Source organism: Amborella trichopoda, chromosome 12, assembly GCF_054954075.1.
Source record: "Amborella trichopoda isolate Santa Cruz 75 chromosome 12, AtrichopodaSantaCruz75HAP2 v2.0, whole genome shotgun sequence".
Classification (NCBI taxonomy): domain Eukaryota; kingdom Viridiplantae; phylum Streptophyta; class Magnoliopsida; order Amborellales; family Amborellaceae; genus Amborella; species Amborella trichopoda.
Genome location: NC_142347.1, coordinates 22,166,276 through 22,188,007, shown reverse-complemented (window position 1 = coordinate 22,188,007; position 21,732 = coordinate 22,166,276). Strand labels below are relative to the sequence as shown.

The 21,732-nt window shown below is 40.1% G+C and overlaps 2 protein-coding genes across 24 annotated transcripts in view; both read right to left on the bottom strand.

Moving 5' to 3' along the window:
* Positions 1–6,689: 6,689 nt before the first annotated feature.
* Positions 6,690–21,732, bottom strand: part of LOC18426830 (Vacuolar protein sorting-associated protein 26) — a 48,427-nt gene continuing 33,384 nt past the window's right edge. For 22 of the 23 annotated variants that reach the window (XM_006833469.4, XM_088854004.1, XM_088854009.1 and 19 more), the window contains 4 exons: positions 8,318–8,502; positions 8,156–8,244; positions 7,333–7,432; positions 6,690–7,211 (listed from right to left, as the gene is read on the bottom strand). In XM_006833469.4, coding sequence (XP_006833532.1) covers positions 7,149–7,211; positions 7,333–7,432; positions 8,156–8,244; positions 8,318–8,502 — 437 coding nt within the window. In that variant the 3' untranslated portion in view covers positions 6,690–7,148. The remainder of the gene's footprint in view (positions 7,212–7,332; positions 7,433–8,155; positions 8,245–8,317; positions 8,503–21,732) is intronic. The other variant, XR_016046045.1, reaches the window with a different exon arrangement.
* On the bottom strand, positions 16,586–17,923 carry LOC110006618 (uncharacterized). Its single transcript, XM_020662721.2, has 3 exons — positions 17,179–17,923; positions 16,962–17,080; positions 16,586–16,821 (listed from the first exon to the last, which is right to left on the bottom strand). Exons 1-3 carry the CDS (start codon positions 17,534–17,536, stop codon positions 16,726–16,728), a joined length of 573 nt encoding a protein of 190 aa, XP_020518380.1. The 5' UTR covers positions 17,537–17,923; the 3' UTR covers positions 16,586–16,725.

Here is a 21,732-nt window from a genome sequence, read left to right as displayed (position 1 = left end):
TCATAGTCCAGGTAGCCAATGAATATAAAGTTGATGGTTTTGGGATCTAGTATTGTCCTATTTTGGATAATGCATTAAGACATTGGCAGAACAACCCCACACTCTTAAGTGATCAAGGGATGGTGTACAACCAGTGAAAATCTCGTGAGGAATAAGAGGGGCAGTCTTAGTAAAAGCATGATTCAAGATATAACCTAAAGTTAATACTACTTCTTCCCATAAATTAAGGAGAGTTTTGCATGCTCCATCATGCTCCTCACCATTTCCACTAAGGTCATATTTCGTCTCTCGGCAACTCTATTTTGCTTGGGAGTATAAGGCATGATATACTGGTGAATAATAATATGTTCCACATATAAGTCACTAAAGAGTTGTGAGGAGTACTCACCGCCCCTGCCAGTTCTTAGGACTTTGATTTCATATTTGTTTTCTACCATGACTTTGTATTTTTTTAATTTTATAATGCTTCGAATTTTGTGTACATCAAGTATATATAGCCATATCGCGAATGATTATCAATAAAGGTGATGAAGTATCCTTTGGGCCTTTTGGTAGCCACATTCATACTATCGCAAATGTTTAAATGATTTTTAATATGCTGGAAGCTCTTTGTGCACTGGTAGAGTTTGTCTTTGTTAATTTTCCTTACATACACGACTCACACACTTTTGATAAGTTGCCTTTATAATTTTCTAGGATTTCATATTTTCTTAGTCTTTCCATTCTCTTAAAACTTATATGCCCTAGTTGCATATGCCATGAGAATGCATCCACATCATTTGAAAATGAGACATAAACAACTGTCTCTTTTATTTCATTCGAATAGAGACCATCTACAAGAAGAGCGATTATGACAATCTCATCACGGTTTTTCACGATTACCTTATTTCCAGATAATGTGGTGACAAAACCAGTCTTAGCCATTCTTGGGATCGAAACCAAGCACGTCCTCATGTCAGGAGCATAGAGTGTTTGCTTTAAGATAAAGACCATTCCATTCTTCATCTCAATAGCATAATCACCAACACCCAAAATGTTGGTCTTTTGATTGCCACCCATGTAGACGTGTTGCTCGCCCGACCCCACAGGTATAAAAGTGCAGAAGTACAGCTCACGAGTCAAGACACCAAGACGTGCCTTTGGAGTCAACTAGCATAGTTTCGAAGACTACACAAGCAAGTTCTTTATTAGCCCTTGGGTTCTTATTGAACCTATAGTCCTTGGGTATGTGGCCCACCCTCTTGCATACGTAGTAAGACCTAGTCACTCTCTTTCCCTTAAACTTATGCTTTCTCTCTCTTTTCTTTTCCTTTCCCCTCGGGGCCGCTTGACAAATATAGCTAAAAGTCGGGCCTGCCGAAGCTTCTGCTCCAATTGGTAAATTCTTGAGGTTTGGAAAAAAGTAAAACCAAATTTCGGTTCTTCTTTCATTGAATGATTCCAGAAGTGCGAAAAATCCTAAACAACAGGCCTAGCTGATGAGGAGGATCTACTATCAGAAATAGGTATTCCCGTTCCCGCTGCCTGAGCAATGGTGATATCAAATATCACATACCAAACAAGGATATCTATCAACGCTATCCAACCAGCCCTCTTCCCTTTCACCGCAGACTTTGTTATGGGGTGATAGCAAGACGGCCTAACATGGCCTTTCCCACAAGATTTTACCATTCCCTTTGTAAGGCTTAAAGTAGGGTTGAGAGTTTACCATGTGCACTACACCACTTGGTGCCATCACATTTCAAGCGCTCCGCCTTTCCTCTTCACCCTTGAGCAATGTGATTAGCTCCTCTAGCTTAGGAACCATCTCTTGGGCAGAAAGGGATGAAATGAATACCTCTCAAGAAGCAAGAAGATTATTTAACATGCGAACCATTTGCATGGGTTCCAAGGATCATATCTCAATTTCCTCTAACAAAAGCCCCAAAAGTATGCTAAGTAAGTATCCAAACCCTCCTCATAAAGCGTGTAGTCAATCTTACACTTCCATAAGCAGTAGTTTGTCCCATCGAACCTTTCGGTCTTTGGGATCTTGGAAATAAAACTGTGTGCAACCATTTCTCTTGTCCCAAACAAAATGAAAGACTCAAATAAAAGAAATAAAACTTCTTAATGACTGCAAAAAACCAATGCTCTGATATCAATGAAAGTTGGATAATGTGAACTAGAACAGTACATGTTATTTTTAATTTCTCTCTTTTATACTGACTAGAAAACTTACAAAGGTCCAATTATAATTAAATAAACTCAATATAAAACAAATAAATAACTACAGGAGGTTCTCACTTGCTGCCACTAATAAAACTTCTTTTATTCAATAAGCAAAAATTACATACTGCAATTAGAACAAGAAAACATAAGACTACATACCACGAAGAAGAACGCTAGACGATTACCTCAACTGGACTTTACACACCCCACTATGGGTCTGCTCTTCCAATAGCACATGAACCATAGGCTACAACCCTTAATCAAGTATGAGAGCAAGATGGAAGAATCACAAGTTTAAGGCCTCAATGCCTTTTGTGTGGGGCATGTCCCTTCTTTGGATCTAGGTTGGGGCGTGCCCTTTTTTCTCTACTCTAATATTTTAAAGGATATATATATATATATATATATATATATATATATATATATATATATATATATATATATATATATATATATATATATATATATATATATATATATATATATATATATATATATATATATATATATATATATATATATATATGAATTAGAGGTGTAGAGATTTGGGCCCTTATTTATAGACTTTTTCTAGGGTTAGAGTTTCTTAAAGTTAGCCATCCTTATGGAGATTATACTCTAATCCTAGAAAAAGTCTATAAATAAGGGCGGCCCAAATCTCTACACCTCTCATATCTCTCTCTCCTTTAAAATATTAGAATAGAGAAGAACGGGCACGCCCCAACCTAGATCCAAAGAAGGAGGCATGCTCATAAGGCATTGGGGCCTTAAACTTGTGATTCTTCTATCTTGCTCTCATACTTGATTAAGGGTTGTAGCCTATGGTTTCCCATGCTTCAAAGATTTGACTTTTTTAAGGGTTAGAGTTTTTTGGAGTTAGCCATCCTTATGAAGATTATATCCCCTCACTTATTAGCTAACTTTGGTGGCCCAGTCTATGGATTACTGATTCTCCCCTAGAGTCATGTCTTAGGTTATACAGACCTAGTGCAACCACAACTCTATGGTGCATAGGAGTCATCTGTCGCACATGTACACGTATCACACTCAATGGTGACTCTCTTTCCCAATACAGCTATCATATGTATATATCATGTGATGGTTCACAGATGAAGCTTTAGACCTCATTCTACAGGTCTGTCATGATACAAGGGTCACACAGTCCCTTGGCTCTCTATCTTGGGTAACTCCGACATCATCAAGAGATAACCCTGTTAACTCTCCTCGGTTATACTTTATGCCTAAGTAATTAAGGGTTTTCCAACTCGACCGACTTAGCGCATTAAACATAGTCTGAGCATCGATAAATAACTTATGTGTATCTCGGCCCAATTTAGACCATACTCCCACTGAGTTTTTGTTCCACTATATCAGCATATTGATTACATGCTGTCATAAAGCATTTAATGGCCACAAACACCCAACAAAGAGAAGCAGGCAAACAATGGAAGTAAGCTCTCTTCTTAAAATAGTGCCTAAGGGTTGGATAATTTTAGGTAAAAAGCATTTTCTAAGAGTTGTGGTTTCTAAGAAAATTTCTTTGGTAAGACTGTGAGTATGTTTTCATGGACAAAATTGAGGGTTTTGAATGTCTTGATATAATTTTGAAGACAAATAGGAAACTTTTAGATTCCGATTTTCTTTGGGTACCATGAGGGTTGAATGGGGATCTGGGGACATACCTTCCTTTTACCAAACTTAGGAAGGGAAGTAGCTGTAACACTTCCTTTCAAGTTCTGAAGGGTGGCCCTTCCTTGGCAAAAGTTCATATGATTCTTCTTGCCTTCTTGGGTTTCTTGGGTTTCTTTTGTGGATGTGTTTATACACATCCTTTTCCTTTGCAGTCATTGTTTCATGCATTACATGTTGATGTGAGGGATCATCCGAAGCAACGCCAAAAGCCATCAAGCTTTTTTTACATGCTTCAAGAACAGAAGCAAGAAGTAAATGGTCATTGTTGGGGTTGTCTCCACTTGCTTCTCGAACTAAAATTATGATCGAGAGATAGGAATTTCACACACACATGCAAGAAGTTGATTAGTTTCCTTTAACACAGCATTGCATTTCTCTTTTAGACCTCTCTCTCTCTTTTCCTTCGTCTTCAAGAACAGAAGCAGAAGGCTTACCGGGATGACTACAAGAATTTCGAGGTATCTCTTCCTGCCTGAGTCGACCTTTAGGAGGATTTCGAGGGCCTTTCTTCTTCTTCTTATTCTTCTTTTTTTTCTTTTTTTCATTTTTGGCTTTTTAGAATTTCTCCATTCTTCATTTTTTTTATATACTTGAATTTTGTAGGGTTTCACGTATGGAACGCCCCTTAATTTATGAGACAATGAAATTAGTTTTAGCAATTGTTTCATGTAATGAGCATATTCTCTGACTATAATCTTGAGTAGTTTTTAGGTTGCCAGAATTCTATAAATAGATGTCCTCATGTACTTCCTAAGCTTGCAGCTTTAAATCTCTTTGCAACTCTTTGGCCTTTTTCTCCTGTTTCTTTGCCCTATTTGATTCAATGGTTGATTCGTCTAACTCTGGGCGGTCTCATGGATCCATGCATGATAAGGATGTGGAGGAAATGGAGGACTCTCTCGGCTTCTCGTCCTTACTCTTGAGAATCCTATTGAGACTGGGAAAAGTGATGATATCCTGCATCAATGAGATTACCTTGGAGGAGCCCGTCCCTAAGTAGACTTCTCTGGCCATGGATAAATGGGGCCTACTTCCATTCAAATAACTTAGAGATTATCATCTCAGATTTGCAGGATCTGGTAGATTGGCTCATGCAAATCACTAGTGATAACTTTGATTTTATTGACAAGCTCAAAAGTAGAATCTCTAGGGGGAACTAGCAACTAAAACATCTGAGGCACCAGCTCAAGCTGACCATGGGGTGGGTGCTCAGAATGCCTGACTGTCACATGCGGTAGCTTGTACAGGGGACATTCGTGTGCTAAATAATTTGGAGCATGGAACTACTTTTATGGATCACCAAGTGAATATGATCCATTAGCGCATGAATGCGCTAGGCCGTTGAAGTGGCGGTGAAAAGTATTTCAATGCCATTGTCATTAGTCGTTTCTTTTTATTTTTTATCTGTTATTATAATATCTTTTTTAATAGAACCTTTTTATGGTTTTTATACTTCATGAATGCAAAGGTATATTTTTTCCTTTTCCTTTTGTTGTGTTTCTTTGACTTGAAGGGAAAAGGTCTGATTTTGACGAAACCATCGGTAAAGGCAACTCATAATTACCGGATCTCTTACTTTGACAAGGTAAAACCATAAAACATTCTAGGATCTCAATTATGTCACTACCGGAACGAATATCTCAGGGATTGCGATTTTTAAATTTTGGGATGTCGAACTCCACTGATAAAGATCTCGATTCCTGTTAGTAAGGATCTCAATCTCAATCTTAAAGATCAAGACTAACCAAAATGATGACTTTTTTTGTTTATAGCCAATTGGCAACACTATAATTAATTGCTTTTTATCAATAATGAGATCTCTACTTTAAAGAGTATACATAATACTAGATTTATTATACATTTTAAAGTTGGGATCAAGATCTCCAAAAAGTTGAGATCAAGATCGAAAAAAGTCGGCCTTGATCCCTAACATTGAGGGATCTCAATTCCTAACAAGTGCATTGTAGGGATGATGTTCCCAACCATATGAATCTCCTAACATTTCACAAACTCTTGCTTTCGATCTTGATCCAGATCCCAACAACCATTGGTAAAACTTGGCTCCAATTCATCGAGACGAATTCATAAGACTTGTGTAGGTTTCGCTATTCATTACGTCTGGGGGTGGATCAGGTCCTACTTTCCCTATACATGGAAGACGAACATCGCCTACCCCAACAACACGGATTATCCTTCTTTGTGGCGGATCCTTGGACTGTGAGGTTGCTTCAATAACTGAATCTGTGGCCAGAAGGATATTCTTTGGCAAGAGAATTTTGATATTTGAGTTTGAATCACACCCTTTCTTTGTTGGAGCAATGAAGGATAAGGCCTTCAAGGATGCCAAAGGTGTGTGCTTTGTAGCGCAAGTGGGAATGCTACCTTCATGACATTCGTCTATCCCTTCTTCTTTAAGAAGGTTCAAGCAAAGTTCGTGGAGCCTTATTTACCAGCCTACGCTACGCAATGAGAAATACTCGACGAGGACCAATATTTAGAGCCAAAATATAGAGAGATGTACTAACCAATGTCGTCAGATTTGCTTCGGAGTCCGTTTGATTTAAAAAATGAAGCAATTTGGTACTTCGACTAATTTGGAGAAAGACTTTGGGTTTTATTTATTATGTTAAAATATATATTTTTATAATTTTATAAAAACTTTAAAAATAAAAATAATAAATTTAATAAGAAATAAAATTGTTACAAAATGAAAAATATCACAATATAATATCAAATGATCTTGAAAATAACGGTGACTTAAAGTCGGTTGGCCTTTCAAGAAAACCTAACTGAAATATTCAAATTGTCATTCAATATATCATCGGAGTCCCAACTCATTCCCTTCCAAACCTCATTTATGGTTTGTACAAAGAGCGGACCAATCCGTGCAACATTCCATAGGTGTACAAAGTCCAATCCCTGTCATATCATGACCAAAGCTTTTACCTCTTTTAGTTGACATGTGTCAACATTATGTCTCATTTCCCAAAATACACGAGATTTCGGTATAAAACCGAATTTAATAACATTGGTACTAACCCCCGTACACCCTTTATAAGTAGTCCGCTACTATCAGTTCTACATTGTGTAGATAATAGAAACAACAAACACAGCAAGATCGAGAAGCTACAATCAGACAAAAATTCCTCTTTACCAAGAAATGAAAAAGTTGTAGCATTGCTTCCTCCACAAAGTACCACACATTCTTCATCTTAGAATAGGTACAACAACGTAAGAAGCATGTTCTAACTGCACAACTCTCCACGCTTTGTTCGAATTAGCTTCAAGGGAATGGTCTCTGATGCCAGCTGAACAAACAGAAGGATTTCAATGGGCAAGTAAATAAATAAATAAGCAAATAAAAGATAGTGATCAATGCACAATAAACAAATAAAAGATAGTGATCAACGCACAATATTTATTGCTTACCCATGGCTTGGGAGCCCTCAGATCAGCTCTTGGGTGTTGCTTTGCTAACTCCGACTGAAAGCTTATAACGATTGAGACCTGAAACTCTACGGAAAATGGCCTGCATATAGAGTTCCACAAGACATAACCGCTGCCAAATTTAACCCAAGCTCCAAGCTATAAAAGGCTTCAAGAACTCACAGATGCACAAAAACAAAAGTTCGGCCATGTAACACAGAATATATGATCCACAAAACAATTTTCCAGACAAGGGGCATAGGAAAAGGAACATCATATAGGAAGAGTAGGTGTCAATGACGGAGGTGAATTAGATGCACATCTATGTGCATATGGAATGAAAGTTCTGTAGTTTTTATGCCCATTGTCAGGGAGGAAATAGAAAAAAAAATTAGCTAAAATCCTAAATGACTACCCTGCTTGATAGGGAGAGAGATGTTGGAAAGTTCATTTTTCTACGCATGGTGTGCACGTATGTTTCTTTCTCTAGAGGTGGGTAAACAATAGCCTTTTGGTCAAATAATTTCACAAAGGTACTTGAATGAGTAATGATTTGAATGCTTCTCTTGTCCTTAGTACATCCAGTAGAGTCTTGTATGTCAAATACCCAAAAGAAGCGTGACATGTATATTATGATTGAAGCAAACACATCAGTACAACATGGGGAGAAAAAAAAAACTAGACTGAGCTTTATCCACAAAAAGAAATAGCACATGAGATAATCTTCTTTTTTTACCCTTATTTTTTTTTTGGGTTGCTTATCAATGAATCAATAGAAAAGGAACTCAATAAATATGAAAGATACAGATAATAGATTGCAACATACCCCGCCAATACTGTAGGACAGGCCAAAAGACGGGGGATTATAATATAGATTGGCAAAGTCATGCAGCGATCGATATCTCCATCTGCAATCTAATTAACAGGAATTCGTCATCTTGCGAAATATGTAAGACATAAATCTTCTATGTTTCATAGAAGTGCTTGCCTGTGTAGTTTGAATCACAGAGGTATCAGTCACAAACTTTTCTCCAACAAGAATCGACTCCACACGTAGTAATTGGATGTCTAAAGAATGTATAGGAACAGGAGATACTTCCACAGTAAGATCTCCAGAAATCGGATCCAACAAGGAGCACTGAGAGGAAATTTTTCCAGTAACTCGAAAACCCCCTGCCCAACAAGGTGTATACATGCAATCATATAGATGAACAAAGTAAAGGTGATCCAAAAATGCTGCTAAGCATAAGTAATCTAGATGAAACTATTGTCCCCAATGAAACACAGTAAGGATTGCAAATGGAACATTAACTTGACACTTAAATCCAATTTATATGTATTAATCATGGGTAATAATTTAATCATAAAAGATTGACAAAGATTCTTCAAATTTTCAGAAACCTTCTAGGTAATAAATTGGCAGAAGTTGCCAACATCTACTTTGTAGATGTCAGTAGAGCAATTGTATGACTCACTGAGAATCTCAAAATTGACCCAGTTTGTACATTGCATAGCCTACAGATGTTTCTCAAGAATGATGACACATATCATGTGAAATCATAATCATAATTTTACTTCATGGAATATGTACAAAAAAGTAACCAAATCAGTATGTCACTGAAGAAAACAACACAAGGAGAAGAGAATAACAAATTCTTCCAAAGAATGGCAGACCACTCCGACATCCCCTTCCCTCCCCTCTCCTCTGCCCCGAAACTTATCTCGATGGCTCAAGAGTCTTCATCTCAACTCGCAGACAAGTACCGTGCTTCCCTGGTCAGGGTGTTGACACCTCGACGAGATGACTCCCGTTGAATCGAGAAATGGGGCAAAGCTGTTTGGGCTGAGCCTTCACTGCTTTGCAAAACACTTTCGGATGGCTCCACCCTCCTCTTTCTCTTCAGTTGCTGGCATTCAAAAAGCCCTCAACTCTGCAAATCCAAACTTTCGGGGAGCCTCCTTAGCGCTCTCAAGATGGTCAGAAGATTGGGGAGCCTATCGAGTACAGAAGATTTGGCTCACAGCTTCGGCCATCCCTCTTCACTCCTGGAGTCTCTCGACTTTCAAAGCCACTGGCAACGCCTGCGGGACCTTGGTGGCTGTTCATTGGTGTTCTCTGGAGCATTTACTGAGAGAACATCGACGTTCTGGACCCCAAGTCAATTCCCCCTTTCTCTGGTTGGAGGTAGGAGGAAGGTATTATCAAGTGTTTTTGGAATGGTCCTCAGCCTCTCCTCCCTCCCTCGCTTCGTCTCTGTCTCTGGAACGAAGCATAACAGGGAGCCCAGACTTCTGAACCAGTCGCTCCCACTCTCGGAGAGTGAACCCCAGTGGATGGTGGTGGCTTCAAGGAGAAAGCATGCCCATCAATCTAGACGACCCCAATTCCATCACTGTCGACCTAATCGAGGAAAGAACGAAACCCACGGTACCTCAAACGTGGAGACTTGTCCGTTGGACACATGCGGCCCTCTTGAAGAACCTAGTCTTCACTCCCTTGCTGATGAACCTCAAGTGTCCTGTACACCTACCCAGCTGCCTTCTGTCATCGCATGCCTGCCTCCAAGTGTCCCTGTTGCAGAACCTCCTGACGCTGGCCGTCGTTTGCCTCTTTCTGAAGCAGAGCCTCCTGACGTTGGCCCCTCCTTTTCTCTTGCTGCCGACGAGCCCCCTGACACAGGGCCGCCTAATCCTCTCCCCGAGGTTTCTCAATCTTCTGATTGTCTACCTTCTTCGCTGCCAACCGGCAAGCCTTCCCTTCCCAGCCTTCAACCTCTTGTTAGATCTTCCATTCTTGGCCCCCATGCGCTGCCTTTAGATACCCCTAAATCCCTCTCAGGGATTTCTCCATCAGTCAAGCGATCGTCATTTCCCTCCCCTCTTCCCATCATTTCTTTTGACGCTTTCTCTGGCTTACAGACATGCCGCCTTCAGACAACCAGGTCTTTTAGTCTCTGCCAAAGCCTGTGACCTCTGCTTCTTCCCCTCCCCTGGTAGACCTCCCATTCCCTTCCCCCACCTTTGCCTCTCTGCCTCTTCCTACTCCCCTGCCCTCCTCTCTTCTTTCTCTACTCCTTGCCCCTTTCGACTCTGACCCTCTCTCACCTTGCCCTCGGCCTCATCTCTCTGAGGATCCCCCCTCCTCATTAGGGGAAGTTTCTCCTCCGCCTCTAGCACTTGACCTTTATCGTCCAGACCCAGTCTTCAGGCAATCCAGATCCAGCGCTGAAAGGCATTCTACGTATTCCCCTCAACCCTTACAGCGAGGATCCACTTATTGTCTCTGTTCCCACAGACTCTCCTCCCCCGGTTCTCTCCTTTGATGGGGTTTCTAGCCTCTGTGTATCTTTCCCTTCCCCTATTGCTCCCTCGCTCATTCCCCCGGATTATACCCCATTAGAGTGTTGGCAAGATGGTCTTTGAAGGCCTTAATGCCAACAGTCTTTCGTTTAGTGGGAGTGAGTGAGAGAGATAGAATCTGGGTACTTTGCGAACTGGGGCCCAGATTCTCTTACCCCGAGTGCATGAGGCACTGAGAGTTTATGTTTTGATAAATCATTTTATTAATTGTGATAAGCCAGCGCTTGGATAATCCAATCGAGTAGTATAGAGCCCGAGTATTTATTGAGAATTGGCCCTGTATGGAATGGTCAAGACTCATGGGATATGAGTCCATAGCCTGACACGAAACCATTCCATGGCATGTGCACTTTCACCCACAAGGGAAGCCACTCTTCTTAGGTTTTATCCGACTTAGAAGAGGCAGCGCACATGTGCTTTGAGAGGACCCTGTATTTAAGTAGGAATATGTCCCAAAAAGGTGGGCCTGTAATCCATTGAGATCCCGATGATGGGAAGCTCTACCTCAATGACCTTGATATGTCCAATTATGTATCCCTGCCATAAACTGTGTAGCATAGGTGTATTAGGTCAACTTGAGGCACGACAAAACATCATTCGGGACTAGCCAAATGGAGTACTTCAATACCTAGAATCAAAGCCTCAAGATCTAACATACCTTTTTGTTTTAATGAGAAATGATGTTTAAATATGATTTAAATATTTATTAGAATTTTTTGGACTTTTTAAATCACCAAAAATGTGATTTTCAAAATTATTTGGGCTCATGTAAGGGCGTCTATGTGGATGTCACGTGGTACCTGAGTGGTCATAGGGTGGCCATGTGGCACCATTGATCCCTCAAGTTGGGCCCCCCTTGTTTGGGCACAATTCCCATGCATGGGAGACCCTATGGCACATGGTCACTTATTATTTATTTCAAACCTTATGTTATATTGTTATTTATGGTTATAACTTAATGTTGGATTTTTGTCACATGTTTAAATGTCACACATGTGACATGCTTGGCTTGTGTAGAGCCAAAGCACTTATTCAAATAAAATAATGTTTTAAAATATTGTTATCCACATGGGGACACATGCCATGTGAACATTCCATGTGGATGTGCCCCATTGGTGTGACCCATGTGAATTGTGTAAGGTGTATGTGAAGGGTGTGGGTTGAGTTAATTCTATTGGTGGTGTCATAACCCACCCATGTGATTGACACCTTTTACCAAAATGTCCTTACCCTTGAGCATTCTCTACACTTAGATTTATTAAAAACTCAAGGGTCTTTATGTAAAGCCCTTTTGGATTTGATTGGAATTAATATATGGGGACAAAGACAAAAGGGTAATGTGGCTTCGATTTAAGGTTTATGAGGTAATAAAGTGCTTAAATCTCATCCCTTCATCCTAGTGGTTGGATGGAGATGAATGGCTAAGATAATTAGCCTCTCATGTGCCATTGATGAAATGCATCAAGGGTCATGATCAATTCATAACTTATATACTTCATATCAATACACTTAAGGCCCAAATTCAAAGCCGAAGAAAACATTTTTCTTGAATCAAAGAGAAAGAAAAGATATCAAAACCAGGCCTCGACGTTCAGCCCCTTTGGCTTCATGTTTTTGGTTAGAAGATGACCTTTAATGGAGCCCCTTCCTTCCACAAGGTCAAGTCCATCATATGTCATCATCAAGGTATCATGTTTTTGTGTGTCTTTCTTTCATTGCTTCATTTCCTCATGATCTAAACTTGCTGTAAATTCATGTTTACAGAAGTTTAAGTTCCCTTCTTCATTAGTTTTGAAAGATCTTTAAGTTAGAGATATATGGTGTGTCCCTTAACCTTGATCATGAGTTCAATACCATGATTGTTTTATAAATCATGTCTAGTTTCTCATAGATCTTTTCCATCCAAATTTTTTTGAGTACATCTTTATTAATATTCAAGTTCAGAGAATTAATACCCTTTTTAAAATTCCATTTGTTGAGTTAGAGTTCCTCTTTTTACATTGAGAAAAACTTTGGTGGACCGATGGACAAAATATGGAGTAGTTTGCTCATATTTGACTCGTTTTGAGTACGATCTCTCTCATTCTTTTTTGCAAACTGATATCCATCATTTTAATCTCTCTCCTTATTTGTTATTTTAAAAGTGTTTCAAGCTTCCCATTTGAATTGATCACTTTGTGATCATAAAACCACTCTTGCACTCATCTTTGGGACAATACTAAGTCCTCAAAAGGTCCGATTGTGACCGGGGCATAAGGGCTCGAATCCAATGGCTTCCCCATCTTATATTAGCACTCAACTCCCTGTTACATAGTCTAGAAAAGTTCTGTAAATTTTGTTTCAAGTGTTTATGTTATGTGATTTGGTTATGTAAGAGCTCATTTCTTGTAAAAATGTCATACTTTGTGACATAGTTTTGTTTTGTGGGCAAAGATATGTATTGTGCCCTATAAGAGGACTGTTATAGAGTCATTTGTAAGTGGTATTCATATCTTAAAGTGTTCTTACTTTTGATTTGAGTGGCTGTAACTGTTTATCTTGCTTGTTTAAGCAAGACCGCTTATTGAAAATTTTGAGTTGTATTCTCATTTTGGTTTCGCTATAAGAACACCCCAAATTCTATACCACATCATAGAGGAGATTCATCCTCCTCTAGCGATGATCCCAGCCCCCATCCCTGTCTCTTCTCTTCCTCCCGTTGATTCCAGAGAGTCTTCTCTCTTCTTGAGCCTTAACCCTTCGCTATTCCTAACTTCTTCCGGTCTTCCTCTTCCTTGATTCCCCCCCTGTAGTTCAACAACTGGAAGACCCATTGGGATTCTATGACAACTTTGAAGACCTGAACCCTAACCCTTAAAACGACCAGCTCTTCGATTCAACGGTGGCGATCTTCCGCCCTACTCCCGAGGATGGCCTGGCTTTTATAAGCATCAAGAAAGCTTCCTCCCATTGTTCAAACAAACGGACCGCCCAGCGCCTAGGCTGCCCAGAAGGCCTGGGCGCATCACCCAGGCTTAGGAGGCCAAAGTGGGCGGTGGTCCTTAGGCGGTACTGAACCCGCCTAGGAGGCCGCCCAGAGCCCAGCCCTGGGCGGGCGCCTAGGGCTTGCACCGGGCCAAGAGGTGGAAAAGTGTTTTTGTTTTCTTTTTTTCGTTTTTTTCAAGATATAAAAGTTTAGAAAGATGGGTTTTAGGTTCATTTGAAACCTAAACCCACAAGAAACCCTTTTAGAGAGAAAGAAACCTCCAAAAAACTACATTTCATTGGATCGAATCATCAAAGTGTTTATCAAAGTTTGGGGTTCGAGCAACCAAAATAAGTGCATTTTTTAGATTGCTTGTTTTATTTTGAGATGTCTTCTTCAGGAGTTAGTCGGAGTGGAGATTCGGGTTGGAAATATGGATACAACACGAATCCAAATGACAAAAATTGCGTTGGATGCATTTTTTGTAAAAGATATACAAAAGGAGGCATAAACTGATTTAAAAAACATCTTGTCAGTATTAAGGGGGATGTTGCCCTTTGTAAAAATGTTCCTGAAGCTATCAGAGAGGAGATTAAGCAATTTATAAGTTATATAAAAGAAAAACAAGAACAAAATCCTTGTCATAGATCTATTTCTGCTACTCCTAGAAAAAGTGATCCAGGTTGGAATTATGGGTAGAACCCAAAACCAAATGATAAAAATTGTATAAGGTGTAATTTTTGTGAAAAAGATACCAATGGGGGTATTAGCCGATTCAAAAAACACCTTGCTGGTGTTAGAGGTAATGTTGCTTCTTGTACAAAGGTTCCTGAACCAGTTCGGGATGATATTCTGAATTTTGAAGAACCAGAAAAGGATGAAAATAGCCTTGTTCTATGAAAGTATCTTCTCCAGGTTCTAGACGGATTGGTGATCCGGGTTGAAAGTATGGTTATAACTCGAATCCAAGTGATAAAAAACGTATTAAATGTAATTATTGTAGAAAGGATACTAATGGAGGCATTTACCGGTTTAAAAAACACCTTGCCGATATTAAGGGGGATGTCGTCCCTTGTAAAAATGTTCTTGAGGCTATCAAGGAGGAAATTATACAATATTTGAGTTCAGAGAAGCACAAAGAAAATAGTAGAGCAGCCAAGACTCCTAGGGCCTCATCTGCACAGACTAGTAAGAGGAAGATAGAAGAAGAGGAGGAGGAAGAGGCAGATTCAGAAGAAACAGAGAAGGACGAGCGTTATATTGAAGAGGGAGATGATTCTGATGATGAGGGCCTCGACTCTAATGCATATAATGAGGCTTGCCCTATTGATATTCCTTTTGACGATGATGATGACGACGACTGAAGACTCTTGCCTCTTGGTGCTGAGTGTTGAGTCTGTTGACTGTTGTGTTGAGTCATGAGTGTTGACTTTTGTTATACTGTATATTTTCTAAATTTCTGTTCTGTTGTGTTGAGTGTTGACTTTTATATCCTACCTACAGTTGTATGGTTTTACAGTTTACTGTTTTAACAATTTGGATTATCAAAATTCTCTTCTCAACGCTTACCTTTTTTTTTTTCAGCTTGGAATATGGCATTATATTGGTAATTTAGTATGGTTTTTACTTTTTTTCAAATTTCAATTGGCAACCGCCCAGGTTCTGAGCGCCCTCCTACGTGTTGGGCGGCCTGGACCCCCCAGGCCGTCTAAGACCCGCCTAGCGCTTTTTGAAACACTGCTTCCTCGTACTCACCGTCTTCCCCTTCTCTCTTGGGGACGAGGAGAAGCTCGCAAAACACTACCTTCAGATCCTCAGAGGGCTCTTCTGAAGATTATCACTCCCTTATCTTGGTAACTTCCTCTTATATCAATCGAATGGACAAAGCACAAGGGAAGATTCACTCCGTCATGTAGGTGATGGGCTTCCCCCATACTGGCCCCGAGGGCCCTTTTCAAGAATTCTTCAAGGTGGACATCCAATCTAGATCTAAGGAAAGCCAGGAACTCACTAACCTAGCCTCGAGTATCAATTATGATCGACCTCTCCCTCTTCCGCTATCCTTCTCTAATCTACCACTGGCGCATTCTCTCAGTGGCTCGGTGGTCCGACGTTCCCTAAGAAAATTGCCTCACTGTAGACCCCCAATGCTGATCTTATCTTAGAATATTCGAGGATTAGGATTCCCTTCAAAAAGCAATATGTTAGAGATCTTTGTATAAAACACCACCTAGGTTTCAAAAAACGCTAGGGGGCCTGCCTGGCGCCTAGCGCTTAGGCGGGTGCTCAGAACCTTGGGCACCCTGCGGTGCAAATTCTTAGTTTTTTTTTTTATATATTTGTTATCCAAATGCACATATATACATATATATGTGTCAAAATTTGTAATTTATTCCGAAATTTGAACCATACAAAACATTTAAAAGTCTAATAGGCCACTGTAAGGTCTCCAACTCTCAAATTCAAAAATTCTCCATATTGGCATATTCCATATCCATAAAATAAACCATAATAATATCCAAGATTCCAAGTCTCCAACTCTCCAAGTCATCAACAAACTAACTTCCAAAACTATAGAAAAACCAATAAACCACACAACAAAATAGTCCAAAAAGACAAAAAAATTACAAACCACATAACCAAATAAAAATCATTCAAACTCCAAATGTTGAAAGCCCAAACCAAGATGGTGCAATAAAGTATTAAAGTTACTTCAAAAGAAGAGAAAAGACAATGAAGACATCAATAAGAATCAGAATCATCATCTTCGTTGCTTCATTTGCATCAAAATTGAAGCCGTCATCATCAAAATCATTGCCCTCTTCAACATATTCCTCTTCTTCTAGAGATTCTTCTGAATCTGCCTCCTCTTCCTCTATCTACCTCCGTGAAGTACTAGCAGAAGAAGTTGCTCGAGTGGCCCTCCTAGGATCAAAAGCTTGCCCTGAAGCCTCCTCGACCATTTCCCATGTCAAACCCTCCCCAGGGAAGACCTCCTCAACACCAGGGTCACTAACTAGCTAATCTGAAGCATTATCCATGTCTTTCGAAGAGATAGGGTCCTTCTTTGGCTAGCTTTTCTTCTCCTTGAGCCTTTGATTCTCTCTAACAAAAATCAAGTCATTGGGCTTCCTTTGCTCAAGCCTATTTCTTCTCTTTGTATGCACCTATAAGGAAAAATAATGCATAAGTAACTACTATAGGTCTGTGATCTTCTTACCTTTTATGAATCTATATTACAAAATGAATATGAACTTGTAAACAGAAAAAGCATATAAAATTTTATTCCTTTAAAATAGTAAAATACCATCTCAAACGAACTCCAATTGCGCTCACAACCAGAAGAGGCAGTTATCAAACTCAAGATCCGCATAGCCATCTTCTGAAGGTTTGGAGCGCTACTCCCATGTTGTCTCCACCATTGGGCTACAATATGTGGGCAACCTTTATAATTACAGAACTTGAAAGAAAATTATAAATTTATATTTTATAAAACAAAAGTACATAAGTCAAAAGAATATTACCTGATTCCTCTTCGTTTCTCTGCCTTAATGCCATATCTTTCCCAAATGACATCAAAGAACACTTGTACAAAATTAGCTCTTCAATTGATATCTTATCTTGTATATTTGGATCAGGAACTAATTTCTCAAGGCACTCATTAAAACCATCCATAATTACCCCTTTGGACTCAATATCTGCATCTGCATAAAAGATTTTGGGGTTCAAGTAGTACCCTGCCGCATGCAATGGTCTATGGAGCTGCCTATCCCATTTATCATCTATAATCTCCCAAATTGGGGCATACTTCGCTGCATCATCGCCCAAATTCTCTAAAATCTCATTCTTAGCCCTTTCCGTTGTATCATATATAAAGCCCATGGAGGGCTTATCAACATCAACCAATCGCAAGACCTTCACCAAGGGAAGAAATACTAATATCGCATGTTTCACCCCACACCAAAAATATTTTGAAAGAATAATATCTCGTATCTACTTTCCCTTGACATCTCTAGACCATTTACACCTACTCCACTCCTCTGAAGCAAACATAGTCCTCCTCTTATACATGCTCTGTAGACTAAGGTAGGCAGTGGCAAATCTAAGTACCCAATGCCTCACTAGCTCTCTCTTTTTTGTAAACTTGCGTATCATGCTAAGGATAAGTATGTGACTATATATGAAGATTGTAATCTCCTTAGCCTTAAAAATAATTCCTTTAATAGGAGGCAATTCACCAATTGCCTCAAGCATAAAATCTACGCAATGTGGAGCGCAAGGAGTCCAAAATATGTGAGGCCTCTTTTGTCGAAGCAAATGACCTGCAGCTAGATTGGGAGCAGCATTATCTGTGACCACTTCAATTACATGTTCCTCCCCAACCTCCTCAATACCCTTATCAATGAAAGAAAATATATAATGCGCATCATGAACATCATTGGAAGCATCGATTGAGCACAAAAAACTGTACCCGTGGGACAATTTACTAATAAATTCATGTTACTTCTCCTCCTCCTATCACGCCACATATTTGTCATCAAAGAAATCCCAAATTTAGCCCATTCCTCCTTATGAGTCTTGAAATATTCATTAGTGTACTCAACTTCTTTATTCAGTAGTGGCTCTCCAATCTCATAAGGAGTTGGAGCTTTCAAACCTGGCCCAAATTGTCCAATTGCTTCCAACATTGTATGGAAGCTTTCAAACTAGCAGTGTTAAAAGAAATGCACGCATGGTAAAACCACCGAGTAATATACTGAATCACCTTGGCTCTATCTTCCTTTTTAAGCCTATTTTCAATTGTCACCCGTTTTTTCCCCTGTCCCTTGCCTTTTTCAATTACTGTTTCAGGGCTAGGTGTAAAGAAACTATCTATGGGCCCTCTCGTACGAGCCTTCTTAGACCCAAAAGCCCTATTAGTCTTAGAGCTTTGAGTACCAACTATGGCTACCTCTTCTTCGCCCTTTTCATCATCCTCTTCTTCAGTTTCAGTATTATCATCAAAAATATAAACCCTTGACTTTAATTCTGCTATATCCTTTTTTTTTGCAACTTTTTTACTCTTTCAGCTTCGATGTACTCCAAAATTTCTTTCTTTACAAGATCTAGGACTTTCTTACATGGGGCGACATCACCTCTAATACCGGCAAGATGTTTCTTAAATCTATTTATGCAGGCATTAGAAACATGTCCACAAAAATTGTACATAACTCTATTTCGGTCATTCTTATCCGAGTCAAGACAATATTTCCATCCCAGATCTCCACCCCTAGTAGACCCCGCAGAAGACATCTCAAATTGAAAAAATAAATCTCAAATAAAGATTACAGACTTACTTTTTCTACCCAATCTCTGATATTCGATGTTGGCTATCTCAGTCGAGCTACGAATCCACTTAAAAGTCTTCTAATACCACCAATAGCACCTTAAAAATAATTTCAATTAGAAAAACAAACTTTTTCAATCCATAAGAAGTATTTTTTATTCTCAGCAATTGCTTTAAATTCTCACAAATAAGTTTAAGATTGAGGGTTTCTTGTTTTTTTTTCAGTTTGGGGTTGAAAATAAACCCCTAATTTTATTTTATACAAACTTGGGGTGCCTAGGTCCAAGTGTGCGGAAAATGTTTTTTGGGCGCTGGACTGTCCGTTTTTTTTAACATTGAACACCACCTTGCTATAGTTGTCCTCACTAAAACTAAACTTCCCTCCCCAACTCTCCAACAGGTTAGACAGGTATGGGGTAGAAGGCCTTGTCAGTGGGAGGCTCTCACTACAGTAGAGGCCTCAGGAGGAATATGGGTGATTTGGGACCCTTCTGAACATTCTATTTCCTCCTCGGTCTTAGCGTCCGATTCTGTTATTGTGCTCCTATCCAGGGTATCCGACGGCTTCCAATGGAACTTCTCGAGCGTCTATGGCCCCAACCAAGATGCCTTAGGGCCCAGCTTTGGAACGAACTCAACTCCACTGCAGACCTCCCCAATTCGACTTGGTGTATTGGGGGGACTTCAACGTTACCAAATGGTCTTTCGAGAGAAATTTCTCCTCTAGAATTCCTCTTGCTATGAACCTGTTTTCTCACTTTATCTCTAACAATCAGCTCCTTGATCTTTCGATCCAAGGAGCACAATTCACTTGGTCCAACCACTCTTCCTCCCCCTCCCTCTCAAACTAAAGACCACTTATTGATGCCCTTATACTAGGACGTTGCCTTTGTTGGCTCCAATGTAGCCTTGCCTAAACCCACTTCGGACCACTGCCCCTTACTCATAAACACTGAACCTTTCTCGCGGGCCCCCAAACCTTTTAGATTCAAACTCACTTGGCTTTAAGAAAGCTCCCTGACCTCTCTATTACCAGCTTGGTGGTCGTCACTCTCGCTATCAGTTTTCAGATGGGCAGGTTTCAGACTGCAATGAAAACTACGACTTTTAAAGCCCAATTGAGGACTTGGAGCAGAACCTTAATAGGATCTTTCGCGTTGCAAAAGAACGAAACCCTTGAGGAAATTAAACATCTAGATGTGGAGGAGGAATCTATAATCCTTCTCCCATCTGAGTCTCTTTGGAGAACTCCCTTGAAAGTTCTCTATCAATCGATCCTCAAGAAAGAGGAGATCTATTGGTCACAAAGATCCTGAGTAAAATGGCTTAAGGCCGGTGATCTCAACACAGAGTTTTTCCACAAGACAGACACCTATAGGAGAAGGGATAATACAATCTTGCATCTAGGGTAGGGGATAGATTCCTAAACCAACCTACTGAAATCAAGGAAACCATTATAGCTTTTTTCCAGAATCTCTTCTCTGCTCCCTCAGGACCGAGACAGCGTGGGGGGCATCCAGTTCCGTCAACTTCCCCCCGAAAAAGCTACCTGGTTGGAGAGACCTTTCTCGGAAGAAGCAATTCTAGCTGTTATCTCTAGTCTGGCAGCAGATAGATCGTCGGGTACAGATGGATATTCCATAGCCCCTTTCAAAGAGCTATGGGATTCTTTTCGAGGAGACTTCTTAGCACTTTTCGCTGAATTTCATTCAAGAGGGGTCATTCACCGAGCAATGAACGCAACCTTCATAGTATTAGATCCAAAGATTGAAGGAGCTGAATGCTTGAAGGACTTATGTCCCATTAGCTTGGTCAATTCGACCTACAAAATCATAGCAAAGGTGCTAGCTTCTCGCCTGAAGGAAGTTCTTTCCCTGGTGATATCCCCCTCACAAAGCACGTTCATCAAAGACCGCCAAATTTTAGACGGCGCCCTGGTAGCCCACGAATGTGTCCACTCTCGACATATTGCCAAAATCCCAGGTCTGATAGTTAAATTGGATTGGTAAAAAGTATATGACCATGTGGATTGGGCCTTTCTCGAAGAGATCCAATTAAGGATGGGGTTTGGAAGTAGATGGAGAGGCTGGATGAGAGCTTGCTATAGCCAACCTTACTTCTCAATCCTCATCAACGGGTCCCTTAAAGTTTTTCCCCTCCTTTATTGGTTTACGTCAAGGGGATCCTCTATCCCCCTTTCTCTTTGCCATAGTTGCTGAAGTGTTTAGTCAATCTATCTCCAGGATGTTCACAAAGGGCCTGATAAATGGGTTCGCATGCGGCACCACCAATGGTCTGGTTGTCTCCCATCTCTAGTATGCAGACGACACTTTGGTCTTTTGCAACGCCTTACCAGAGGAACTAGACTACCTTTTCTGGTTCCTTAGGTGCTTCAAATTCGCAACTGGATTTAAGGTGAACTTTAAGAAGACCAAAATGAAAGGGATCTCGGTCAGATCTGAAGAGGTCAAAGCTTTCGCAAACCTTTGGGGTTGCAAGGCTGAAGAACTGCCTTCCAATTACCTAGGCCCACCTTTGTGCATAGGTCAACTGAAAAAGAGGTTATGGTCGAATGTCCTCGATAAAGTAGATTGAAAATTCGTAGGTTGGAAGGGAAGGTTTCTCTCCCCAGCAGGAAGGCTTACTCTCATCAAAGCCACCTTAGCCAACATCCCGGTCTATCAAATGTCCCCCTTTCGCATGCCTATGGCGGCAGTTGAGAGGATAGAAAAGCTTATTCGAAGATTCTTTT

Excerpts from the sequence above, each read along its gene's own strand:
- LOC110006618 (XM_020662721.2), bottom strand. The coding sequence starts at position 17,536 with ATGGGCTTTATATATGATACAACGGAAAGGGCTAAGAATGAGATTTTA. Across the intron at positions 17,081-17,178 it reads GAGAAACGAAGAGGAATCAG|CCCAATGGTGGAGACAACAT; the intron begins GTAATATTCTTT and ends CACATATTGTAG. Across the intron at positions 16,822-16,961 it reads ATTGGAGTTCGTTTGAGATG|GTGCATACAAAGAGAAGAAA; the intron begins GTATTTTACTAT and ends TTTTCCTTATAG.